At 42.0% G+C, this 22,824-nt stretch overlaps 1 protein-coding gene and 1 long non-coding RNA gene across 2 annotated transcripts; one reads left to right on the forward strand and one right to left on the reverse strand.

Annotated features, from left to right (window-relative positions):
* Nucleotides 1-511: 511 nt before the first annotated feature.
* Nucleotides 512-4,306, reverse strand: LOC121671527. The gene is made up of 2 exons (XR_006018533.1): nt 4,108-4,306; nt 512-2,715 (listed from the first exon to the last, which is right to left on the reverse strand). It is a non-coding gene; the product is annotated as an uncharacterized LOC121671527 (long non-coding RNA).
* A 27-nt stretch (nt 4,307-4,333) lies between these two features.
* SEM1 (SEM1 26S proteasome subunit) lies at nt 4,334-10,412 on the forward strand. Its single transcript, XM_042043411.1, has 3 exons — nt 4,334-4,493; nt 8,241-8,334; nt 10,210-10,412. The coding sequence occupies exons 1-3, from the start codon at nt 4,418-4,420 to the stop codon at nt 10,250-10,252; spliced, it is 213 nt and encodes a 70-aa protein (XP_041899345.1). The 5' UTR covers nt 4,334-4,417; the 3' UTR covers nt 10,253-10,412.
* The last annotated feature ends 12,412 nt before the right edge of the window (nt 10,413-22,824 follow it).

The following is a 22,824-nucleotide window of genomic DNA, read 5'->3' on the forward strand; positions in this document are numbered from 1 at the left end:
GACCATAAATAAGACAGTCCCTCTCCCACCCAGATAAGATTTGCAGGCACAACTGATATGAGACAGATGTCTGAGCTGGAGGACCATTAGATGTAGATCTGTATCCAGATTTCACATGATATTGATCCGTCCACATACTATGCCAATTTTCTTTGCAGCACGGGATTTCTCTGAATAGACACTGTATGGTAGCCTGGAACCATGCAGACCTCCAAAACAACAGTTTACTCAATTTATCTAAAATACTTAATACGGCTTTGAGGGTTTTTTTCAACAGAACACCTTTAACTGCTTATAAGCAAATTAATTTCCAACCTGTTCTATTTTCTCTTCTTAATCTTATCCTCAGAATATGCTTTCAGACATTAAAGCATCCAAATAAAAGAAAATTGGCCCAGGCATTGAAATGAATAGTAGTCCACCTAAAAATAATCTGGAAATTTTAATGAGTGTACTACAAACACTTTTTGTTTCACCTTGAAAGAAAAAAAAAAGGCTCTAATTCTGAAAAAAAAGGTTTATTTCCATTTTTTATTTATTCAAATTACACTCTGAATAAATAAATCTACATAATCCACCTCCCTGTTAGACAACTTGCAGTAACATTTGTCAAGAGAAAGACAGGCTTTTCTGATACTAATGCATAAAACATGCTGAATAAAAAAATTAAAACAAATCATATTGTGTAAATAGCTGATGTGGAACTCTGGAAAGAATAATAGAAGTACTGATGAATTACTCAGGATTGTCTTGTTCAATTATTTCTAACATGTTACCATTTAAGGGTATATTTAACTAAAGATTTTAATAGAGACAGTCATATCCCAAACCACTGAAATCTATAGGAATTTTTTCCCTTGAATTTCCATGCAACAGGCATGTAGATCTCTCTGCTGAAGCACACAATATTGTCAGGCTCTTGGTCTTGGAAAACCAACCTATTCAGCATGTAGCCGGTGTACTGTGCAGGGGCTGCAGCTCCAAGAAAGCAGATCACTTATGCTGTTTTGGGAATGTAGGAAGTGCCTTCCCTAATTTGATCAAAAGTAATCCTTGCTCTGTGCATCCTGTGTCCATGTGAGATACAGGCTTGGTGACTGTAAAGGTTGCTGCCAGTCTTGGGACAGGGGAAGGATCAAACAAAAATCACTGGCAGTATGCTCTTCAGAGATATCCATGGCCTTTCCCCACTCTAACTGAATAGGGTAGATGCTGAAAGGCAACTCTTATTCTTTACGGTCCACTCAGAAACTATCAAGCTCTGATCATGCTTGGAGCTTGGACACCCTCCTGCAAATTTTCCACATTGGAAGATCTGTTCTGGACAGCTGAATCCTTATGCTATTTTCCTTAAAGAATTAAAACTATTCCATGGGGCTGGGTCCACCAAAAGGCTTGAGTAGTATAAACTGCATCATCACATTTTTACATGCTGTGATGCTTTGTGGAATTTGAAGATATCTTTTCTCAGCGCAGAGATGTAAGTTCCTCAAATGCTTCCTGGAGGCAGTGAAGTGTGGGATATACAAAGCCTACAGACTGGAAGCTACCTAAGAAGGCCAGTAAGAAACCTTAAGAAAATATGATTTAATCCTGTGCCTCTGCTGAGAAATCCCAGCCACAAGATTGGCACTAAAAACTGTGTTTTCTAACAGCTACCTGCAGGAGAATAAGTTCTTTCTATTTGCTTACTGTATAGTCTGGTTGTTAGGAACATACATCTGGGATATGGTATGTCATACCCATCCACCAGCTGCCAGGAGATTCTCCTTGGTAGGCTATTTGCTGTTGCAGACAGAGTTGTTTACTTGTCAAATCTGCTCCACCATGCGTGAAAATACCTGTATATACTTTGGAGGAGTTTGATCCCCAAACAACCAGCAAACACTTGGCATTCACACCAGGTCAAATCCAACTTGGACATAGTGGAAATCTGAAGGTAAGCCTGTTGCCTTGCCCTCTGGGAACTTTTTTTGCAAGGTCTAGCAGGCTGGCTTGGAGAATGCCTCCCAGATCAGGTCCTTCAGGCAACAGAGGATGGGCATACCTTGATGAGAGAAACACAACATGCCAGATACCTATGCCCTTGGAGATCTTACTAGCAGAGAGTTAAAGCATTTGGGAAATAACAGTGAGGTCTGCATTCATGCATTCATCTCCTAAAAAGGCTAGGCAAGCTAATGAAATTCCAGGTTTACAAAACCTGTGGTATTGGATTTAAACCAATGGATTCAGAGTTTTTATTTTTAAAATCATAATTTTAAAGCAATCTTACAAGTAAAGTAGGTAAATCTGAAACAAATTTTGTTCATATTTCTAAGCTAATTTCTAATTGCTTTGGCTACAAACTTTTCTCATCTTTAAACAAGAGCCAAGCTCCTTATTTAATGACAAAACTCCAGAAACCACAAATTTAAGAGAACCATCAAAAATTTGAGATTCATAATAAAGGAGGAGATTTGGACACTACAGATTTTTGTGGCAACACAAGATTAAGTCTGGGTAACTGGTGATACAGGAATACTCATCTCCACAGGTGGGAAATGCATAGGAGGCCTCAAATCCAAGACTGATTCTGGTCCGACTCTACATCAGTACGGCACTGCTTCAGGAGTCCTTGATTTTACTTGTTTCACTGTGCAGCGGCCAGCCATATTCTCTTGGGAAGTGCAGATTCTTCTTTTCATGGGCATTCCAGAGCTTCCTAACCAGCAGCTTGGGAGAGAAGGAAGAGAAAGAAGGGGCGGAAAGAACTGTTGCATCTTTTCTCTACAGCAGATATGTAGGGAAAGTCTATGAAACAAGGTCAGGCTGCTTCCTGTTTCAGGGATACTTGAAGCTACTTGTCCATAGGAGTTTCCAAGTTACATTCTTTCTTGGCTAATCTAGGTGCAACTGAGTATCTCATTATTCCCCGGTGTGATCCAGACTTCACAGTTCAGTCAGGTTCTAGGTTAGGCAAAAACTAGAGGGTTTGAATATGAGCCTTAGTAACTGAATGATCATGGATCATTGCAAGCTTTTCATATGACAGACCCCTATCCACTTTATGACTTTATCTTGTACTGGCTTGGAGCAATATATCTATTATTCCAAAATGCACGACTTGCTGATAATCCCAGCTAAGTTACAACAAGATTTCACATACTGATTTATTAAACCAGAGTTTTCATGATTTCACAGTCATCACTGCCAGTCAGTCCTTCTGTCACAAAAAACTAGAATGTAACCGCTCGATTAGGCCTTTCACCTGGCAGAAGGACTCATTTCCCACCTCGTCTTACCTGTGGCTGCATGGCAGAACATGCTTACGCTGGGTTCGAACTCAATGATATATGAATTCCCACACCAGTGTTTTGTTGTTTTCCTGACTTTAAACCTAGGCCACAGTATAACCCAGCTGTGAAAGTCACTGCCTTGTGAATCAGTTTCTCGCAGAACAAAAATCCCAGCCTCTCCACCAAATTGGCAGTATTGTTGTAAGGTGATTGCTGGGAGAGAAGCCACTGGTGCTGCCATGCACACAAACTTGTTCAGGCTAGTAAGTGCTGAACTTTGCCTTTGTCGATATCATCAACAGAATCTACATTTAAGTGAATGAATACACTTTGGAATAATAAAAACCTATAGCATTTCTATTTTTCATGTAACACCCTAAACTCTTAGTGAATAGCTTAGTCAAACCCTCTCTTTTAAGCTGCTTGCTTGTTTCTCCGATGTGATGGACAAGGAATTTAAAAGACAGCAAATTAGTTATAAGTTTTCACAGAATCACAGAGTCAATCAGGTTGGAAAAGACCTCTGGGATCATCGAGTCCAACCTGTGGCCAAACACCAACTTGTCAACTAGACCATGGCACTGAGCGCCACGGCCAGGCTTTCCTTAAACCCCTCCAGGGACGGTGACTCCACCACCTCCCTGGGCAGCCCATTCCAACGTCTAATCACTCTTTCTGTGAATGAATTCCTCCTAATGTCCAACCTAAACCTCCCCTGGCGTTTTGAAACATTATGTCGAAGTGCCAGAAGGGAAAAAACCCTAACACCATGACTTAACAGATTAAGGAGACAAGGCTGATACTCGATAGGTTTTGCCTGAGTACAAACCAGTGATGCAAGAATGTAGAGAACAGACGCACTCAGTAGCGGCAGCGGCCTGTGCAGTTTGGCCTGACGCTGCAGGGAACGGGCTTGTTCTTCCCACAGCACTGAGGACAGAAGCGGCACTTCCCGCGGGGGTACCTGAGCCCGGTCTCGGTCCGGGCCCGGGAGCGGCGGGCGGGGCCGGGAGCAGCCGGGACCCGGGAGCGGCAGGGCGCAGGCGCGGGCCGGAGCCGGGCCCGGCAGCGGCGCAGGCGCGGCGGTGGCCGCGGGATCCCAGCAGGCTCGGGGCGGCGGGACGCGGTGCGGGCCCAGCATGTCGGAAAAGAAGCAGCCGGTGGATCTGGGGCTCCTGGAGGAGGACGACGAGTTTGAGGAGTTCCCGGCTGAAGGTGCCGGGCGGGGGCGGGACGGACCGGGACGGCAGGACACGACAGGCCGCGGCCTGCAGGCGGGACCGCCGCGGCCTGGGCCGGCCGGGGCGGGCAGGACGCGGCGGGCGGGAGCGGCGGTGGCTCTGGGGCGCCGTGTGCGCCGTCCCCGCTGCGGGTCCCCGCGACTCTGCGGCCGCTCCGCGGGGCACCGCTGTGCTGCCGCTCCGCAGGGCCGGGCTGAGCCCCGCGGAAGCTTCCTCGGTGCCCCGCGGGTCCCTGCCCAGCCCCCGCCCGGGCAGGGGCTGCAGCCCCGTCATAGCCGCGGTCGAGCGCGATCGTGGTGCCCGCGCACGGCTCTGTGCCGGTGTCACGGCGCTCGGCACATCGCGCTGGAAGTGCTGTGTCATTGTGCGAGAGAGCCGGGAACAAGTGCCGGAGAAATTTACTGCTTCTTGGCACTGGAGATGAGAATCGCGAGGGAGAGGAGGGATGAGGGCTGGAAACTGATCGTAGGATGGAAAAATGTGTGAAAAGGAAATAATGCGCTCTGTAGTTACTCTGAATCTCTTTACTTTTGAAGCACAGATATGTATATGCTGGTTTGCTTTTCATGGATACAGATATACTTAATAAGGAAGTTAAATTCAATAAAACAACTCAATGACCCTTGACAGAGATAGTCTTGGAAACATCCCTATTAGGGCATGTTGGCTTTTTATGTCCTTAATTCTGGGATTGTCTCAAGGTGTGGATCATGAGACATGATGTATAACACGATGAATGTAACGTCAGGATTTTTTTTCTCTAACGTCCTTATTGCGTGTGATCTTTCTATGGCTTTACAAGCCTTAGGTGTTCTGAACCCTTCAGTACTGCTAAAATTAATATTTTTGCGTGTACTGAAAGAGAAAGTTCATGACGTAGTTAGGATAATAGCTAAAGTAACTTACAAGACTATACTTTCTTTTTCATAAGTGTTTCCTAAACAGGAAAAAAAAAGTTTATCTTAATGTAAATTAAGTATTCACAATAGGGGAGGTCTCTGAAGCTTCTGGTCCTTTGATTGGCCAGAGCACTGAATTGGAGTATTACTGAAGGTGAAATTAGTTTTACTTGACTCTAGCTGTAATGCTAAAAGTACTGTGCAGGCTGGATAGAACAGAGACTTCTTAAAAAGTGACCATCATCAGGCTTCTAGATGTTCTTTCTTGCAGAAAATAAGAACCTCTAAAGGGGCTTATTTGAATCCTCAAGTGGGGTCATAGTTTTGAGATGTTGAGTGTTCAGACCACTTTGACTGTTATCTGTAGTACTTAGGAAAGGACTGTGATGACTGGGCTCAAGCCCATTCTTAATTGTTGTTCTTTCAAATTAAAACACCACTTTCTAGCAATAGCAGAACTATGTGTTGTATTACCCAGTTTTTATCCAAAGGAAATGAGATAATGTGAATGTATGTTAAGGGATGAAAACACCGGCTTTTGGGGTTTATTCCAACCTAAAAATTTACTTAAACAATTTATGAAATCAAGTTATGTATCAAAAACTGACTTGCCCAATTTTTATAGGATACTTAGCAGTATAGCATAAGTATGCTATAGTAGAGAAAACCACATGTAAATGAGTGACTTAAGAATCTTTTATACAGTGCATTTCAGAATATAAAAATGTGATGTGTAAAGTGATAGAGCAGGGGATAAAAAACCCTAAAATCCTGAAAACTGTTTTTTATTTCCCAAGTGCAAAAGAAAACAATCAGTGATCAGGATGTGAAAACACATTTTTAAGAAGCCCAGCCATGACATGGTTATAATTTCGCTGTATATTAGTAATACTTACTGGCAGTGGACTCTCAAGTAATCTTAATACTTTCAATCCCAGATAATGCTCTATCATTTTTTGCTTTTGTTTAGTCACAAGCATATAATGTAGCGGGGAATAATAACTGTATTACACAATTCTGGGGTAATAGTATCAATATACAGATGCTGTAGAATCTTCTCCTACGGAGATGAGAATGTAATTTAGACTTTACTTTCACTCTCCTCCGCACCCCGGCATGGAAGATGACGTGGTCCTGACTCCTCTTTACTCAGTGTGATTTAGAGCATCTTTTTGCAGTCTGCCCAGCTGACCTTTTATGACTGAAGCTGCTGTTTGTTGTGCTAGATATGAGTTACTGGGAGATTTTTTTTTTTCAATCTTGTAGTTCTGTCTGAGCTACTTGTATGTTTGCAGATAGAAAAGTTTGACTTTGTGTTAATTTTAAGTTCTTTGAGCTTTGTTTCTTCTGTCTTCAAAATCCAGATAATTGGTAAAGTTGTTTTTTTTTTTTTTTGACAAAAATATCAGTGAGCTATAAATTGGCAAGGACAAAGCTTACTGCAGGTAGTTGTAAAATATAAGCCCTTCCCTTTGAACAACTACCCATGCAACTAAATCCAAATAAAGCATTTTTATATACAGCATTTTTTCTTCACTTTTTCTTCCTAGTTTTTTTCTTTTGCTCTCACACCACAATTTCTATGCTCCTTCATCTTTTCCCATTATATGATTTATTTGAGTAGGGAAATTTAGTTGTAATGCCTTCCACACGTGTGTCTTTAATCAGTGACAAATGGATTTTCCTGTCCTGGTGAATCTCAAATATTAATTTTGTTGCCTGTCAGTGTTAGAAAAAGGAGGAGAAAATGCAAAGACCAGGCTTCATTCTTAGAAAGTTAGTTGTTCACAGTGAATTAGTTTTTAATGTTTTATCCCACTAACTTTCTCCCCTACTCCCTCCATACCTCCATCAGTGCTTAACGTTACTTTAGGCCTTAGTCCTCAAAGCTTTCTGTGGATGGGCAGCAGATGGCTTACCAGAATGGAAGGGGAAGAACAGTGTTATCTCTTTAAAGGCACTAACAGACTTTGAAAAATATAAAGTTGCAAGTGTCAAAATTCGGGGGCTTTTTTTTTAACATTTGAAAAACTGTGTCTTTCAGTAGGAATAAACCGAGAAACTAAAAAAAAGATCAAGTAAGCCAATTTATGTCTTCATGGTGATTCTGAGCCTTTCATTTTCATTATTTTTCTAAACCATTTAGTTTGATTTTAATTTTTTTTAATAATGAAGCATTAAGTGTGTGATCTGTAATTTGTCAAGGGTGATGTGCCAGATTACTTTATCATAGGAAAAATATAAATAAGGTTAGTAAATGGACATAAAGTGTTTCCTTACAAAGGCAAGACAGCTTTTGCTGTCTTGGGAACCCAGAAATAGCTGGTTAGAGGTATCAACTGCTGTTTGCAGATGCTCGTCTCAATCTGCCTTTGCTTCTGCATCACAGATAGTTTTTTGTCATTTATCAATAGACTGACTGCATATGATTCGAGGGAACAGAGAATGTGTCTGTGTTTTGGCAAAAGCATCTGATACATATTTACTTTTTAAATCTGAATTAAGTGTTTAAATACACATCTGGAAGGATGATGCTACAGTTAATCCAAAAGTATGCAAAATATCTCTTAGGAATGTTTAATCTCGCAAGCCATGATGTGAAGTGTGTAATGATTTTTTTTCACCAAGTTTCATGTTTGTTGTAATTACAGAAATTGTGAGGTGTGTTTTAGATCTTTGTGTCTCATAAACACTTGAATGTAATCCAGACTTCTCTGTTAAATTTACCAGAAGTCTGCCTTTCTCTGTGGCTGAGCTAATTGTAAGACATGGTACCAAAGAAATGCAGCATACAATATTTAGACTTGCTTTTCTGTCTTTAGATTGGACTGGTTTAGATGAAGATGAAGATGCACACGTCTGGGAAGACAATTGGGATGACGACAACGTAGAAGATGATTTCTCCAATCAGTTAAGGTAATTTTATTTAAACTTACTGTTCTAGAAGACAGGTAAAATATTTAAAATGGAGTTGATTAGTTAATATCTGAAAGTTTAAAATCTGCTTACTTTAAAAAAATAAAGATCTGAAATGGAAAGAAATGAAAGTTCTACTTTCTGCTTTTCTATTTAAAGCCTTTTAGAACCAGACTGAGGAATTTCAAGACTCTGAAGTACTGATCAGCATTTCATCTTTTAATAATTCTACTGAAATATGCCTTAGGACATTGTGGTGACAGAATTTTGTTCCATTATGCAAACAGTGTAAAGATCATGGGAAATTGAGATGCACTGACACTTAGTCAATTTAACATGAGTGGATCCTTTTCTAATGACTTTTCTGTGTGTGTGTGAAAGTTCTGAATTGTACTGCCAAGATTAATGGCAAGGCATCCAAGATTATCCTTTTGTGCTATGTGGTCTGCAAAGTATGTTACAGTTTTCTGTCTGTACTTTAAAACAGCACCGCTGTTCTTTGTCCAGATGGGCAAATTTTCTGGAGATTAGTGGTCTGTATTAACGTTAAGGTTCTTTCCTGTGTGATGAACATACTGTTCATGAGCAACAACAGCAAAGTAATTGTTAATTACATGCTTTAAAAAAAGTGATAGCAATTTGGGTACCTCTAAACCAGTTGCTTAATCCTCTTTGTCACTTGTAGTTTCAGTAATCCTTTACTGACGCATAATTATAACTTAAATTGTTGCAAGCATTCAGAACAAAGCCAGATTTTATAATTAATCCCTCAGTATGTTGCATGAGGAGCAAACTGTCTGTAATACAGCCTGCTTAAACTCCTGGGTTGATTTGTACTCCAGAGAAAGCAATTCTTTTTTTATCTTCTGCATAAAAAATCGTTGGTATCGTTATTTCTTATATGGTTGAAAGGCAGTTAAATGGTAATACTGGAAAACAGGTTGATATGTAATGAAACAGACTTCCAAGAAATAGTGTAATTCTTGATAGACATAGTTGATCTAGACAAACTTTCCATAATTGGCCTTAGTTGCAGCCTGCAGTATTGGTGACCATATAGTGGTTTGCCTGGTTGTAGCATGTTTCTTTCATCTCTAGAAAGCAAATGCTGCAGTCCTCCACTTTTAAAACCCTACTACTAAATGTGCAAACTAACCCAAAATATTATTAGAGATTTGTACTTCCATATCTAGATACACATATGGTAAGACTAGGGGATAAAATAGGATGCATCCTGGCTGGTGTGTTCAGAGGCAGGTGAGAAGCAAAGTGGTGGCAGGGCAGGAGTGATAACAATTGTAGTTCCTGACTTGCTGTTCTGGCTACAGCTAAGGACAACAATCATTTCCCTCAGAATTGTTCACTGCAAGGTGTATTGCACCAAGATGTAAATAAAAGTTCCAGAGTGCACTATTCCAAAAGCAAAGAAAAAGCTTACAATTGTTTTGGAAGCACGTGCATTTAAATCAAATAAAATAGTGAACTTATTTGACTTAAGAAAATCTTGAGAATAATATATAAGATTCTTGAGAATATGTATAAGATAATATTTTGGTTATTCTAATGCATTTGGAATGTTGCAGATGCATAGGTGCTGCTTTGTACCATGTGGTGGGTCAGAGGGCAATAAGTGTGATTAAAACAAATATTTGGAGTTTTCACTGAGAAGTCACTTGTAGTGATCTAAGATAAAAAGCTGGAGTCCAAGAACTACAGAGTAAGTGAGGTTAAGGTTATTGGTATCAATCAAAAAACAGTATGACATTGCTATTCTAAAATGATTGTATATTGTGTAATATATTTAATTTTTTAAAAAATCAAACATCTAACGGTATTGTATATGTGTTTCAATGCACCTGTCTCTTTTCTATACAGAGCTGAATTAGAAAAACATGGATACAAGATGGAAACATCATAGTTTTTGCAGAATATGGAGTGGTTTAACACTGAACTGTGGATAGACTTTATTGAGAAAGAAGAAAAGATGGAAAATGAGAAGACACACTTAGTTCATTATCTGCTTGGATTTATTATTGTTTTGTATAAAAAATAAAGTTTTTAATCTTAGTCTAGTCATACATTCAGCCTCTACTCACCTGGTACCTTGTATTTTGGTTCTGAAATGCCTTGTGTGGCAGAATTCACGGACCTGCCTAGAATGCCACTAATGGTCTGTCAGTGGCTGATGCTCTTGCACTAGCTGCTGTCATGGGGAGCTAAACAGGTATAACTGGAATGAAGACTAGTGAATGTTGCTGTCACAGGAAATAAAATACTTGTGTATTCCAGTTAAAATGCAGCAGAGATAGAAAGCAGTTTTAGGGAGTGATAAAGCTTGTTTTGCCTCAAGATTTTATTTCATAATGACTTGGGGTTTTTTTCCTAGTCATTTCATGTGCGTGCTGGTTTAATAAAACAAACTTCAAAGTGTCTTGCAACAGCAGAAATCCCAACTCTCCAATCTGGTCCTGTCATTTCTCAGGACTGTTAAAGAGGAGACTTCTCTGGAGGTGAAAGAAGTTCTGTTCTTGCGCTTATTTAAGCCTAGGAATCTCTGCTGAAATTGCCTCCAATTTGCCAGTTACAGCAGTTCATCTGTATCACACAAACATGCCTGCTGAGAACGGAAATCAAACTTCCAGCTCATTTCATGGAGGCCAACAAAGATTTGCCAGAAAGATATCGCAATAGTGACTGGATTCAATTACTCTCTGAACTAGAAAACAGAAAATGGAAATTACCACACCTATTACCACTTCCATGAACGCTTCCCAAAGGAGCTGTTAAAACTGGTGTATGCAAAGACAGAGGGAGATGGCAGCCATGGCTCCAAATTAAATTATGTTTTTTTAAATAAAGGGGCAACTATAGTTACATACTTGTGGAATTTGAATGAGCTACTTGGTTTTTAGCAGTTCACTAGAGAAACAGAGACTTAATTGTTACTTAAAGTGAGCTTTCAGAATAAAGGTATAGTTGATGGACATGCAGTTATTTAACCTTGTTAACTAAATAACTGAGTATCTTATGTTATAATGACATTTATTAATGCAAAATGCAAAGAAGTTTCCCCTCCCCCGGATTATTAGGTGGTACTGTTTTAATGGTGGAGGCAATAGATACTGTGACCCTTACTGCTTACTGAAGATAGCTGTGTAAAGACTGAGAACCTTCATTGCCATCTGAATGGTTCTGCAAAACTAAATGTTTCAGATGGTGTTGGATGTTGTCAGTTTGTCCAGTTCTGTGCTGCTTGGGAAAAGAAGGGGAGGACTTTTCAAGTAGGCTTGCCCTAGAGTAATTTAAATTGTTCACATTGAGATGTGTGGCTCATGCAGCCCACTTCAGTAGAATACAAAGTCCTGGAGTTCATATTTTGACACATAACAAATGTAAAATCTGTGTATGGAGTGGCAAATAGCAATACAGACATCCTCAGGTTAGTGTTGGGGGTTTTAAGAAAAAAGTATGTGGAGTACAGTTCTGGGATTGCTGGTGTTATTAACACAGAGTACTGGGAAGTTGAGTAATGCAGCTGACCAAAAGAAGATGACAAAGTAATTGTGGAGATGTCTGGTGCAATCTGGATAGGGACAGCTGCTTTCTATTACAGGGCTCTGGAAACCTGACTAAAGCAGCCTTATCCCATTGATTGCAAGCAGCAGGAGGAAGCCATGGAGATGGAAAAGCATCTTTGCCTCAAGAAGGCTTTGTTTTTGCTGAGCCTCAGTTGTATTAGTATCTTTATCTTTCCCTCTTTTTTCACAAAAGCAGAATTGAAAGGGAAGCCTAGGCTGAGGTAGTGGCGCTGCACTCTTGCAGTATTAACCTTGAGCTGCTGCGTCATGATACGAAACCCCCAGCTGGAAAAAAAGGAGAGCAATCTGCTGTGAAGGTCAGTTTGGTGATACGGTCTTGTAATGCTGTCTGCTTAAGAGAATGTATTGCAAAGGATAAATAAATCATGTGCAAAGTGCTACAAGAATGTAGCTTACTGCAAAATCAAACACTTCATGGGGGGGCTGATGGCCTGTATAATTACCTCTGGGGTTTTTTTACCACTTAATTTCCCCCCCTCAAGTTTATTGTGTGGTCACATGGTTCCTTTTATGCTTTCTAGTTTAAAAATGACTTGGGAACCTTTCTACTTCTGATTTCTTTCTAAAAATTTTAAAACTCAACTGGTTTTGAGATAAGCTAGAGACTTTTTTGCCCATTTTGGTTCATCTTTGACAGTTTTGGTGTTCAAGAGGGAAGTTGAGGTGGTTGGGCAGGATGTCACAGTATAATTCACCCTAATGTACCTGCTATTCACCTTTAAAAGGAACTAGTATTCCTGTGTGCTTGGAGACTTGACTTTTTAGATTGGTCTTGCTGGGAGAGGTTTGCCTTGGAGGTTCTTCCTGGAGGTGTTGTAGTGATCCCTGTTAGCTAAGGAATGCAGGAAATGCGGGAGATAGGAAGACTTTGGGGTTGTGAGGAAGGACACATCAAGAGAAGACAAAGATTTTAGAAGGAAGATCTGCATCCTATCAAGGGAGGGAATGTATTGAAGAGAGGGAGGCTTGGCAAAGATCTGAGCAGGGGAGAGGTTGGGCTTTCGAGTTAAGAAAATAGGACAGCATGTGGAGGTGTGTGTGTGGCGATGGCTGGGTGTGGGCTGCTGGGTAGTCTCTTCCCTGTTGTGCGAAGGAGATTTAGGTTGATGTTGCCCTGTGTCTGGGGACCTGTCCTCCTCAGTGGCCCATCCCTCAGCCAAGGTGTGTTTCCTTGGCCAGTTTCCTTACTCTGAGCCATGCTGGGGTATGTGGCACATGTCTACAGCTCTCCTCTACATGAGGAAGGAGGGGCTGTTCTACAGCGTGGGGAGGGTTGACTTGCTGTGACCTAGATGCTGAGGATGTCTCGAGGCAAAGCACTGTTCAGCTAAATTGGAGGAAAGGTCTGGAAGGTTCCTGATTGCCAATGTTTGGCAGTCGTGCTTTGCCTTGATCCTTAAGAAACCATACACACCTAAGAAGAAATGCAAAGTCACAGAGAAGCACACAAAACGGTGAGCAGTCCAAAGTAAGGCTGTTTGGAAGGCCTTCAATTCAGCTCTTTTGTTTCAGAATAGCCTTTGCTGTTTCCCCCACGGCTCCTGCCTTCCTCTGCTAGCTCATGCAACAGCACCAGCAGCTTCCCCACACATTTTCTGCTGCTGGGTCACAGTGTGTCCTGTTCCCCTCCTGCTGCGCCGTGTCCACGTGTGCTGTACAGAACGGATAAGCGTGGTTCTCCATAGCACAGCAGTCCGGCTGTTTTGCAATTGCTCAAATACATTTTCCACTGTCCCTGGGAACGGGAGAAGTGTTTTCCCGTCTTTGAAGAGTATGATTGTTTTAGGTGTGAGATCCCAGGACGTCATCTTTCACTGGGTTTGGTAGTATGTAAAATGCTCTGCATGTTTGAATGTTTCTTTAGCTTTAGTAACTGCTGTGCATAGTCAGCATTTCTGCCGATCAGGATTTATGGGGTACCAAGTCAGCCACCCAGAAAAGGAGGAACATGCATTACAACCTTTGCAGCTTTCGTAAGGAATGAGGCAAGGACTCCACAAGTGGCTACATTTCCCTGCTAGCTTTTTCTTGAACCTTATTTTTTCTTATCCTGTTTTTTTCCTGAACACTAACAAGGACTAATAAGTCCCCTGAGGGAGGGGGTACATATAAGAAAATATGTGATCATAAAATTAAAGACTATGAGAATACATATGTATGGAAAAGGAATTTATATTGCACAGTCTCAGTTCCAGCATTTCCTGTCTTTTAACTGTCTGACTTTACAGCACTAATAATAATCTTTTAATGCAGGTATGATTTTTTGTTTGCATAATGACACAGCTAAATTTGATTTAATTTCAAGGCATGCAGGGAAATAAGAAGATTGATGCCCAGAAAGTTTTTGTGGTGGAATTTTACTAAAGAATAAATGTTACATAACATTTCAAACACAGTGAGATCCTTCAAGATGAAGTGTGTGATATGAATGTAAAATATTTGCAAACTATAATTTAGCAACCGTTTTAAAATCACAGTCAGTATTCCAACCTCTTACATGCGGTGGGTGAGATCCTTTGTCAACTGAGAGCTAAGGGCAGTGAATGTGCGATTCATTAAGTAATTATATAGGAACATTAATTCCAAATTAATTTCAACAGTTGTTTTAGACATTAGCAACCAAATTAGGGGACCAAAGGCAAACAGTAATGCAGCTTAATACTTTTAATAAATGAAGGCATTTGAAGTGATTTACATAAATCGGATGATAAGTTCTCATTTAATGGGCTTCCAAGTGCCCCCGCCTCCCCTTTCCCGTTCACCTTCGAGCGTTTCCAGGCTGTGTGTGCTCTGCATTTACCCAGCTCACTTGTTACATCGTGCTTTTCTCAAATCCTTCCTACACTGGCTTTATAATAAGCGGTCAGGCTTTCTGGAATTTGTTACCGTGAGCTGGAACCCTTTAAGGCTTCTGAATCTGCAGCCCTGGGAGGCATGGAAAGGGAATGGAGCCATTATTGACAAGGCTTCTAGGAAAATAAATGGTGGAGAACAAAAAAAGCAGATTAGGGTATTGGGGGATGCTTGCCTACAGGCAGGGCAGGGAGATGAAAACCAGCCCATCAGCAAGTGAATGGGTCACATGTAATGGATAATGACCAGCCTTTTTCATCTTTCCTGCAGTGAACTCAAGGCTCTTAATGAAAAGGAACAGGCACTGGTCTGGATTTACACTGCACCTGATGGAGGCGAGGCAGCTCGGTGACTCACCCGGGAGGCAAAACCAGCCCTGCCAATGCTCCAGCCGCTTCACCTGCCTTGGGTCCCTCCTGCCATGAACAAAATAAAAGCCCTTCCTTCACGCAGGAGCTGGTAGTGTGTAAGATGTAAAAGGCAAGATAGGGCTGCTGGGGAAGGTGGGCAATGGGCTGTGTTTCCCCTTCTCGTGGTATTGGTTTGCAGTGTCCAAATAGGATGTGGTGGAACTGTACAATGCAAGCCTCTAACAAAGATTGACACGAGGAATTGTCCCAGTCACCGGGCTGTTCAGTGATACTGTCCAGCTGGCAGTAATGTTTGGACCCTGTTTTTCAAGACTTGGGTAACAAACTGATGCTATCAGCTACTTCTCCCTCAGGGAAAGCAGTGGGGTGGCTGGGTGGTAACAGCATATCCGGAAAACAAAGGTGCAATCATTCTGGTCGTGCTCAGCTCGGTACTGCTTTCTTACGCCAAAAGATCTGGTTCAGGCCAGAAATGCACAAAGAAGCGTAAGCTCTGGAAGAAGAGCTTGGTCAATCTTACTCTGAAGTATTTAAGATGTTAGCTTTCCTCCTCCCTTCCCAAGCTGCCTGTTGTGCCCTCTGTGCAGGTGAGTGTGAGCTGGCAGAGCTGAGACCCAAGCACATTTTCTTTTTGGCTGGCAGTTAGCCATGGAGGAGGATCCCAGAAGGACATGAGGGCAAAAAGGAAACCATGGCAGCAAGATAAAAAAAACACCTGTTTTCTGTCTGAAGGTTAAAATGGGAAAGGGTAAAAATCCCTCCTAAGCAGAAAGCAGCATCTGAGAGGGTATGTGAACACATCACGGGTTGAATCACTGTAAAGGGCAATTCACTCCAAATTATACATGTGAAATGGCAAGACCTCTAATGTAACAAGTCACGTAGATGGATCCATTTCAAGACTATTGCTTCAGTGGCTTTTTAGGGTATATTATTTTCTTTTTGTTCCTGGGACATATTAAAATTGCAGAGGGTGCTGTGCAAAGCAGACTTTATCTGACTGGTAGGACCTCAGTTCTCTGGGTCTCCTGCTACAGGACCCAGCTCCTGAGTGCTCAGTGCTGCAACCAGATGTGGGTTTTCAGAGCCAGGTTCCAGCTGCAGCTGACCCCTGGTACCTCAGAAGAGAAATGGGCTGTGCAGAGATGGCAGCAAGACGGGTACTACTATGTGTTGGCTACAGGGAGCCTCAGCTTCGGCCTAGGAATGTGGCTTTCTCCCAGCCTTTGACGTGACATTTCACAGATGAAGTATTAGCTGCTAAGAAATTTAAGGGATTTCACTAAAATGTGCACTGGATTCTGTTCCTTGCTCTGCTACTCTATGATCAATGTCCATTAGAAGAGAGAGCAAAGTAATGTTTCATTGCCTGTGAGCATAAGTAAGATTACAATGGTACTGTACATGTCTCCCAGGATGTCATTTCTAGGCATTTCTAGGCTGAAGCTTGCCTCATCAGAGCCTGTCTGCTCCCTTTGTAGGTGCTTGCTGTCTGTACCACAAAGAGGGTCTGGCATGGGGTGAGCTAGCCTTAGAGGAATTATAGCAGTTTAAAAAGTAGTTAAGAGTAATAAAGCCAACGAGTAGAGATTTGATTGCAACTTGATGGAGCTGCTGAAACTTCATGACTCATCTTAAATAGAGTATATATATTACATTTATAAATAGGCTTCCTTATTTTTGTGGTTCCTGTGGAATATTTAGCAATTGCTGTTCTTTTTAAAAATAACTTTGATGTTACACAGATATCTAGGGCTTGCAGGTTGTGTTGTTTATTGAGAAAACACACCCTTTAGCAGTAGCCTTCTGTCAGAACAGGCATGCTTGGTGCTTTTACAAGCACAGCATCAGGCATGGCCTTCCCACCTTGAGACTGCCAGTGAGACTGAAACAACGCACAGGATATTCTGCAGGAGAGGATGGAGCGGGTCGTGATGGCCATTCATAAAAAACCACAAATAGTGGATGCTCGGGGTCGGGCAGAAGGAATTATAGAGGAGTCTCCTGAGTGAAGATGTTAGGAGGAAGCAAGGGACACTGGCTCTGCTTCAGTGGATAAAATGGACTGGATCCAGGTTGCATCTGCATTGAAAAGGCTGATGTGAAATGAGCTCTCTTCCTAACCTGAAGAACACCATACCTGAAAGGCATAGGGAACTTGGTCAGTTTGTTTCATCTAGGAGACAATTGAATGGTGATTTTATGGCAGTTCTCAAGCTCCTTTATGAAGAAAATTGTCCCATAAGGAGATAGGTTTTTTAACCTCAGTATAAATGTAGAGCAAGACTGAGAAACTGGAAGCTCAAGTTAGACAAATCTGTGTTGTACATTTTTGCAGCAGGTTCTGAACTGAACCTCTCTCAAATTAAGTGGTCTGCCCGCCATGGAACTGGTAATCAAGATTCTTCTTGATGCTTTGTGATGGCTGAGAGAGAGTTGGTATAGATGCAATGCAGGAATGGCAGGATGCAAATATGGATATGTTAAAGGGGAGAAGGACAGACGAGTGTTTCTGTCTTTCCTCACCATAGCTTTCCTGTTTTCCTTTTGCTCAGCATTGCAGTGATTTTTGCTGTGCATTAATGGTGTGTGACGTGAGTCTCATGTTGTGCCATCTCTAACCTCTTCCATGACAGAAGGCACTAAGTCAGGCAGTTTGCCTCCCAGGTCTTTGCCTCTTCCTGGTTTTGCTTCCTTGATGTCCAAGGGTGTTTGTCAATTTCATATTAATGTGGGATCAGAACCTGGAGACTTAGAACATGAGGAAAAAATGATCTTGCAGCCATGGATGCAAGGAATCACCACAGGGTTGTTTGTGGTGTATACGGAGCTGTTCCTCAGGCCCCACTGAACTGTTGGGTCCTTCTGTGTATGAGGGCTATGGGTGTCCTTTCCCTCTTCCTTCAGAAGGCTGCAGAGAGAGAGATTCAAATACAAGGTCTTAACTAGATTCAAATTCCATACAAAGTTTCAAAATACTGAGCAAGATGTACAAATTCTCAAATTTCAAGGAGTTGGAGTCCAGTGGTTGCAGTCCATCCTGCTGGAACCATATTGTGGGCTTCAGCTCTGTGAATTGGGATCATAAATTGATTTTTCCCTTAGGAAGTCATATTAGCAAGAGCACTCAGGGGGCTTCCTCCTCGGTTTTGCTGAAGGCAGTTCCAGTAGGTGGAAGAGTCTCATACTGGGCTCACCTTTGCCATTCCCACAAAGATTTTGAAAGCAAGAGAAGGAGTCAAGGAAGAACCATGGAACTAACTCAAAAGAGATTCCCCGCAGTAAAACTATTGCGTGTATTGACAACATAGCACAGAGTTGTCACAGAACAAAACTGCCTTAATGTAGTGAAGGTGCCACATGCCTGAAGAGCAGCTGTGAGAGGTCAGACCAGAGGCTCTGTGCCCAGAGGTGTCGGCTGTGGGGAGAGTCTGGTTGGGAGGAGTATCCCTACAGCCAAAACTGCCCCTCAGAGACATGCCACTCGTGCTGGTAGCAGGTAGACACAGGTGCCCTGTTTTGAGTGGGGAAATGGTTGTGGAGAAGTGTTTTTGCCTTCATGTGTGGATATGTCCATGGTGCAAGCTGGTGACTTTTACAGCTGTGAGTGACAAGCAACAGTGATCGTTTGAGGCACTTCAGCATCAGCTCTGTCCTGAGTACCGTTAATCCTCACCACAGATTGCTCTTACTGAAGCTTCAAGTGATTGGAGAGACTGCCCAATGTTCATGAAAGAAGTTGAACCTCTTTAATCTACCTCTGGAATATCTTGAAAACAAATATATTGATTCATTTGGGAGGGGATGGGGTAAGTCAAATATTGTTTTAGTGAGTTTGAAAAAGGAAAAATGTAATTGTAGAGACAGCAAGAGAGATGTGAAAATGCAAAAGAGGTAAACCCCTCAACAGCCACTGAACTGAAGAGGGTAAGAAAGATTGAATCCAGGCTGTGGTCACCTCAGAGGCAAAGGATCCAGTGTTCCCAGGGAGGGACATGTTGCATCAGGATGAGCACTTGTGCCTGCTCCCTGTGCCTGAGTGCTGTGTTTCACCAGTGCCTGGTAGGCAGAGCAGCACCAGGGCCTGGGCTGTGCCTCTCTGTGTCAACATACCTGTTTTAGAAAGTGATGGCAAGCTCCCAGTTGGATGTCCTTTGTGGAGAAACCTTCCCATGGGTAGATACTCCTCCTTCAGGAGGATGTTCTGGTTTTGCTTGCTCTGAAATGTTGGAAATAGTTGCTGGTTTTCCAAAGACACCTTGTTGCGCAAGCTGTTGCGTGTCCCCACCTGGGCACACCCTGTGGCGTTAGCCACAAGGTCTCTGGACAGAAATGATTGTTTTTCAGAAAGTCTTTCATTCCTGAAGCCAAGAGTCTCTGCAGGAATGTATCTTTTTGAGCTACATTCAGATCTGAGATCAGGATAAACATAGAAGAGAGCAGGAGACTACAGGGATACCGACAACTCCTTATCCAATAGTAGGGAGTAGCTGGGTGGGTGGTGGTCCCCTTCCACACCCCTACCTACCACCCACCAGTGGAGGATCTTTGCTCTGGGTGTAGGAGTGGCAGCCAGAGCCACCAGTGATTTGCCAGGCAGGGTCTTTGTCACTTGTCATGCAGAGTTGCAGGAGCTCCTGGGTTTATGTTGAAGAAATGGTAATAAATGGAAATTCCACACACCCCCCCCCTCCTTCCCCCACACCACCTAGTCACCTCTTTCTGCTGTTCTAAGGAATTCACAGTCTGAGACCCTGTTGGTCATTTTTATGTGGTAAAGTTTGCTGAATTTATAGCAGCACTGTTCTCACTATGTTCAATCACCCAACACTTATGTATCTGAAATTTGTACCTTCTCATAAAAGATGCCTCATTTTCTGCTTTCTTCTGCCAAAACAGTCTTGCTCAGGTTGCCAGAACTGTCTTTTAATAGGGTTTCAGACCACAGGAGAGGTTTGATCTCAGTGCAACCCAAATGGGTCCATATATTGTTACACCTCCCATGGACCCTACATCTTCCAATCTGCCATTTGTCCTTCCACTTCCATCAGGGAATGTGGTACATGTAATTGCCCACAGATTTTTCATTCCTAGTGTGCAAATTAAAAACTATCCCCTGCTCAGAAATGGGGGAAATTATGGGAAGGGGTGTTGGGCTGGAGGAAGGTGCACAGAGCTCCAGGACACCAAAGAGTAAAGGGGAACTGTGGGCTCCCCTCAGCTGCCATCTCAGAGGGGGTGAAGGTGTTGGGATGGGAAGAAGAGACATTGGCTTCTCAGCAGGGTTAGCACTATGACAACATGTACACCACTTTCAATATTCTGCTTTACTGCTACCACTGTCACTCTTACCATTTGCAAATAAGGAAATCACACACTATTAATGATCAGAAGAAATTCCTGTGAGACTTTCTGAATAAAGTGGTCTTTTGTGTTATTGGAGGCCAATGTTCCCTTGCATACTCACCCATTGCTTCAATGGCTTTGAAGTCACATTTCTGTTTCAATTGACATAAAACTGACCAAAGGCAATATTATAGTCACAGGCCTGTGTTTAGTTTCATTGGGTATGCATTAACATTTCATGGAGGTAAAACTGCCTAAAAATCACTTGGTGATCACCAGTGCAATGCTCAAATAAGATTGTGAAGTCACAAGGTGGAAATTCACATTCCTATTAATGAGATGGAAGTTGAGTAACAGCAAAGGGAATGTCCATAAAACAGGAGGTGTGCAGAGCTGCATTATTATAAGGGCCATCGAATCACACATATGGTGTCAGGGAGTTGGCACTGCTGATTTTGCTGAAAACTCAGCAATTTAAGTAACCTAATCAAGTGTCATAATTAATTGGAGGTTCATTTCCTCTCTTGGAAAACGTTACTGGTAGTCATTGCTTGCTAAAAACAAATTAACTCTCCCCACAGTGGAATGAGGGTGTTTCTCCCTCTTGCCAACAGAAAGCCATTGGCAGCGTGCATCCAGGGGGCACAGTGGGCAGCCATTCAGTCCTTAAAAAGGGGTGCAATGCACTCACACACAGAGGGATCCCCGTCGAGAGGATGCTGGGGCTTTCATGACAGCTTCACCATCCATTAACGAGCTGCCCTCGATGCCAGAGGGGCATGTGTGTTGGGAAGTGGTGTTGTGTGATGTTGCTTTCTTCTTTGTTGCAGCTATGTGTTACAAAGAAATCTGAGTGCAGAGGTGCTCAGGTGTGCCCCTTGCACAGGTGGCATTCATGGCTGGTGTGAGGTCACCTCTCGCTTGCCAAAGTGCAACCAACACTCTCTGTGGAAGAGTGCAGCTCCAGCAAAGGGGATCACCTCTGCAAATGCCATATCCAGATCACAGGCAAGTCCAGTGGTGTTAAACACTTCCCGTTTCGCACTCAGAGAGCAAAGCATTGCTTCTTTAATGCGTTTTGAAATAACCTTTTTTGGATTAGCCCATACAAGAGATAACACTATCTCTTAAAGTTTGGCAAAAGGAGTATCTCAGTTCATAGGAAAAGGTTTTGTATTTTTATTTTAAGAAACACTTGGAAGATAGTAAATTTTATTTTTGAAAGAAACGTAAGCAATGTTAAAAAGCTGTCATTTTTGTAAATCAGAATTTCTGACCTCCAAACACACAATATGGTCTTCAGTGAGCAGATTTCTGTGGGCTCTGCAGAAGTACTTTCACCAGGTAGCTCTATTATTGTGCCAACTTAGTGTAATCATTGTAATCAGCCAAACCAGTTACAGAGTAGCAGCCTACTATACACATAATATTCTAGGTGTATATTAAGGATGTTCTGTTAAAATTGGTAAAAGTCCTTTAGCAAGAAGAAAAGCCGTCATCACTATTTTTGTGTGTGTGTTTCATTTTAGTGAGGACTTAAATATAGTAGCATTTATATTTTTCACCTTGGAAAATATTTGTACTCTAAAATAACGCATTAAAGCTTCGAGCTTGAAAACACTAATGCACAAGAGTGACTTTATTTATACATTAGGAATATTTTAGTCTAATGGTCTAATGTTTGCAGAACCAGATTCTGAAAATAATGTACTATTTTATGTTGTATCACTATTGGTTCAGAAATTAATGGATGCTTTATTTAAATCAGGCATTTAGAGGGAAGCTTTGTAACTTGACTGTTTTATGCTATCATATTGTTGGAAGAAACAAAATATGAGGGAATGGGAATTGAAAATAGAGGGAATGAAATGAACACATATGAAATGTTCAAGATGTGAGGCACACCTGCTTCAGTCTGAAATGTCTCAGATTCAGAGCAGAGGCAATTTTCAACGTTTCCTCTGACCCAGGATTTAGTAAAACTCTTGATCTGTCTTTTCAAGACTAAAAAATCCTTTCATCATTTTGGTCTCCATCAGCCCCAGAGGTTAAATCTTCCATTTCAGCTCCGATTATCACAAATGTGGTTCTGTATGAGTGGAGACCCCAGGTTTATCCAGCACTGGCCTTTGCATTCAAACTCAACTGCTTTTTCTTCCAAAGCTCACATAGACCAATTTGTTTAATGCTCTGGATATTAAGTATAGTCATCACAGAGAGTGGTTGGGACTTTTTAACTGGAAGAGTGAGCAGTCTGTGGCTTCAGCCAGGATGGAAAGAGGAAGCTGAGGTAGACAAGCAACACTGCTGGAGGAAACGCA

Source organism: Corvus kubaryi, unplaced genomic scaffold (assembly GCF_017639235.1).
Source record: "Corvus kubaryi isolate FWS band 111438036 unplaced genomic scaffold, C.kubaryi_AGA036_p1.0 37398, whole genome shotgun sequence".
NCBI classification, from domain to species: Eukaryota; Metazoa; Chordata; class Aves; order Passeriformes; family Corvidae; genus Corvus; species Corvus kubaryi.